Source organism: Sinocyclocheilus rhinocerous, unplaced genomic scaffold (genome assembly GCF_001515625.1).
Source record: "Sinocyclocheilus rhinocerous isolate Xijiao unplaced genomic scaffold, SAMN03320098_v1.1 scaffold262, whole genome shotgun sequence".
In the NCBI taxonomy this organism is placed as follows: domain Eukaryota; kingdom Metazoa; phylum Chordata; class Actinopteri; order Cypriniformes; family Cyprinidae; genus Sinocyclocheilus; species Sinocyclocheilus rhinocerous.
The window spans coordinates 301261-305757 of NW_015641038.1; the positions used below are offsets into that span (position 1 = coordinate 301261).

The 4497-nt window shown below is 38.7% G+C and overlaps 1 protein-coding gene across 1 annotated transcript in view; it reads left to right on the forward strand.

The window, feature by feature from the left end:
* Positions 1–4497, forward strand: part of LOC107754266 (syndecan-2-A-like) — a 39217-nt gene that overhangs the window by 32114 nt on the left and 2606 nt on the right. The window contains exons 2-3 of the mRNA XM_016570645.1: positions 3951–4065; positions 4156–4316. Coding sequence (XP_016426131.1) covers positions 3951–4065; positions 4156–4316 — 276 coding nt within the window. The remainder of the gene's footprint in view (positions 1–3950; positions 4066–4155; positions 4317–4497) is intronic.

A 4497-nucleotide genomic window follows, 5' to 3' on the forward strand; every position in this document is an offset into this window, starting at 1 on the left:
TTTATTTATAAAACAAAATATCTTCTTTGGCCATATTAGCCTACTGAATAGATTTAACACAGGCTTTACTCCTTTCAAACTTTATCTGGAATGTCACCGTTTCTGTCACTGCAACTTCCCGATCAGGTGAACTAACACACCCACACACACACACACACACACAAAATCGTCTGCCTCATAAAAAAAATGTAGTTAATATTTGCATAATTTATGATTTATTTTATCCACCCGCGACCCACCCGCAAATAAGCAGAATGCATTTTTTATTACCCGACCCGTGGATTATCCGCAGCGCCCGTGGATATAGGAAAAGCAAAATAAGTTTGCTGCGTAAATCAGACGGACTTAATAAAAATGCTAATTCATTCTCTGAGAGCAGGAGGTGCTTTAAAGCGGGAGAAACAGATTTCCCCAGTAATGGCTGTACACAACGCAGCGCTGAGCTCACAAATGCTGCTTTATCAGGCATATAACATGCAAGATGAAATGAAAATGACATCGAAAATTTTCTAAAGATAGTCTTCCTTAAGAAATACAGTGATATAAAAACACCCGCACCTCGTTTTGATTTTTAAATGTGCAGTACGTGCTCATGTTTATTCAACAAAGCCTTTTGGAAAATCCGTCAGTTTTGATATTGTGGTGAGCGCCACAAATAAATAAATGTATGGGAAACACATCCCACAGCACAACCACCTGAGCCCAACTTCAGTCTACTCATCACCTTAACTTTAACTGCGTTTGTAGCCGGCGCCATAGCCAGACTGATAAACAAACACAGACCGTAAGTTAACTTCGGGCCAGGCGCGTGTGCCCGATGAAACAGTCTATATAAAGCTTGAAGCATCAGAATCGGCATCGATATCGGCCGATCACCATGACAAGAAATCGGTACTCAGTATCGGCTGCAAAAATCCTGATCGGAGCATCCCTAGTTTTAAACTAATCAAGATCTTCTCCGGATTGAGCTTCTATATTTCTCTAATATTCTGAATGAATAATGCAGCACCGACGCGTCTCGTGGGCTAAACTAACAAAACATTCAAATGAAACAACGTCACTTACATCATCATCACTGCATCTCGCGCGCCACTAATGACGCTCCCTCGAACTCCTAACATTCAAATGCAAATGTTTATTTTAAATTCGACTAATATTCATTCTTTATTCACAATCTCCTCATCACAGGCAGGCACAGCACTCAAGTCAGCATGTGTTCGTGTTTGTGTGTGCTGTCTGTCTCACTCATAGCACGTGCCTATATCGTGCACTATATCGAACATTTTTTCTATCGTTATCGAAGATAAATATCGATACCGTTTTATCGCCTAGGCCTAGTTGTAGGTATCATTCATGTGCTTGGAACAAATGGTGTGGGATGAGTTGTGTGCCAACGTTTAATAGCCCTAACTTGAAGTGCTTGACTAAGCAATCATCAATAATTGTTGGTTGCACATTTAAATTTTCCATGCTGGTCACAGAATATAAATACACAACTCGAGCACAAAAGAATCTCATTAATCTGGTGCAATTTGTTTAGTTTTTTTAAAGCTAAATACTAATTGTTCAAGAGCACTCAAGTAAAATGCATTCCTTCAAAAGGTTTTGAAAGCATCTTAAGAGCTCTGTGGGCTGTTTATTGTCTATAGCCAGACATAAAGACACATTAGACACCTCATTATAGAACTTTGACTAGAATCCCATTGACAAAGAGAATTGACTCAAGATATCGAGCATAGCTGATGCGCCTGTGTGTGTGGCCCAGATAATTGTGTCCTTTGTACTTTGCATTTCAATCAGTGGAGAAAGAATTTGACCAAATCAACAGCAGTGTCGTGTGGGCCGGCCAAGTGAATTGTCTACCGAGAGAAAAGCAGTGCTGGGTTAGAAAGGTTAAGATAAAGTTGCTTTGAACAAATTCCTCCTTTGATCAGGACTTTGGCTTGAATGCGTTTTTGTGGGAAGTCACTGCTGCTTTTGAATGAGCTGGTTATTGTTCTGTTTTATCATTGTTCATTCACCATCCTCTGTACAGGTCTACCTCTTTGTGAGAAATGGCTTAGGCTCTTTTTAAAGAAGAAACTAGGTCTCACAAACATGAATACACATCACTAAAAGTTTTGTATACATTCATTAACAACAAATTTCCCCAAAAGTGTTTTCGGTAGGAAAACAATTTTCTCAGTCTGTCTTTGTCTTTTTCTTCTGTCCCCCTACCCATGAAGAAAAATCAGTACGTGTTAATTGACTCTGGCTGTATCAGCTGAGAATAGGGACAGCTCTTAAAACAAAGATACCAGAATAGGGCCTTTCGCACCGCGGGAACCTTTTCATAGTACCAGAACAAATTGTGGAACTACCTACTTTTTGGCGTTTTCGCACCTTATGTGTGCCACAGACTTTCTGCGCTTCATTCCCGGGCCCTCTAGTGTGATTTATGGTGACCATATTATGGGCCCTTTTCTAGGCCGCATCAGTATGGAGAGACGGTCACAGGCAGGGTTGGACTGATGCTCAATGCTGGTTGCCATGGGGCTGGTAAACTACTCCACAAAGACCAAATAACACAAAGCAACATGATTAGCACTACCACAAAAAACCTCTACAGATAGTTAATGTACAGTCATCCAGATTATATCGTCACTTGATAGTGTATCCCCGTCTGTGCTACACTGGAACAGTGTGATTTAAACTTGGCACAGATATTTAAATATAGTGTGGTGGTGTTGTTATTATTATTATGTTTTATTTATTTATTGTGATTGGTCATGTTTATTTTATTTTATTTTTTATCACAATTATTTTAAAAGTTTTATGTGTCTCTTAATTTTATAAATCTAAGTATTCTTATGGTGGGTCAACTTAAAATGATCAACTTAATAAAGTAACCAATTTTCAGGTAATATATTTGTATTTTATTACATTTTTTCACGATAATTTTTTTAATAGTTTTAGGTTTCTCACGTTTATAAATCTAATAGTACTCTTAAACATGAGTAACTAATTTTCAGATATTTTACATTTTAATTTTATTATATTTAAATGTTTTTTATTACATTTAGTTTATAATCAGTTATTTTCATAGTTTTATGTTTCACAGGTTTTTTTTTTTTGGTTTTTTTTTGAGACTATCTCTCTCTCCGTCACTGTGAACTAGACACCTGAATATGCTCTTTATAATGCATAAACTGCGCTTCATTACACAGCGCGTCTGGAAATATGCCAGATTATAACATTCTACTCCATCATTTTCTCATCATTTAATTACTGCTGCCATGATTGCTTGAATATGCACACAAATGCCACACTTGATAAAATCCTGATAAAATTAATAGCGCAGCGTTAATTGTACTAGGCAAATGAGTGAGTTTTGTGAATGGGGAACAATGTATAATAAACCTAATTGGCATAGAAAGTGGGAGTGTATGCACTGAAAAGAATGACGATGTAATTTTAATCAAATGCAGTGTTAATTTGCTCCTTTGGAGGCGGTGCACTTGGGCTCCTGAGAATGAACCTGTTGTTGGAAAGTTTCTGCAGTGCTTTAAAATGTCATAATGTGGCTCTACAGAAACTGCTGAGTCTGCAGTTCATTCTGAATGCTCGGTTGTGGAGCAAATTTTACTTGTAGCTGCTGGGCTTGTGTCTGCGCTGAGTCTTGTGTCTGATGAGAAGGTTAGGCTGTGTATAATATGTGTTAAGGCAGAAAATATTGACTTTCAGATTTCTTCAGTAAGCAGGGCAGACAGAAAATACTCATTCATCATGTGGCAAGATGTGCAGTTTACTAGTTTCAAACACATTACTGAAAAAAAATCGATTTCATAGCCTCTGGTCCTTTGAGTCGAGGGGTTTGAGCAAAAAGAGACAGACAATGAAAGCCAAAAACCCTACTCCTTTCTGTCTTAATCTCCATTTTTATGACTTCTTGTTAACTTTTACCTCTGCAGATAGCAGTCTCTGCGGCCAAATCCACCTCCTCGACCGATGACTTATACCTGGAGGAGGCGGGGTCAGGAGGTTACCCTGAAGATGATGACGACTTCACTTCTGGATCAGGATCGGGTAAGAAGTGCCTCATCGATTCTAGGTGCACAATCTGATCCCTTCATGTTGGATATTGCAGTTGAAGCACAGCATGTGTTTGTCTTTCAGGAGCTGGAGAAGTTATTGAGGAATCTGTCACAGTAAAAACATTGTTCATTGAGCCTAAAGCAGAGCCCACACAGGACTCCACCAAAGATTTCACACCGAAAGTGGAGACATCTACATCACTCGATGTCCCCAAAGACACAAAGAAACGAGTCAGGATAGAGGTGTGTATCACCTGTAAGGTCAATCACGGAGGTATTAACCCTCTTAAGCGCCAAAGTCGCAAAATTGCGACAAGACGTCATACTTAATAAAATAGACTGTAGTTCCTAATATGGTGTAATATCTCATTTGTATTCCCTACCACTAGATGGCAGACATGTAGTACTTCGATTCTAGACCAAA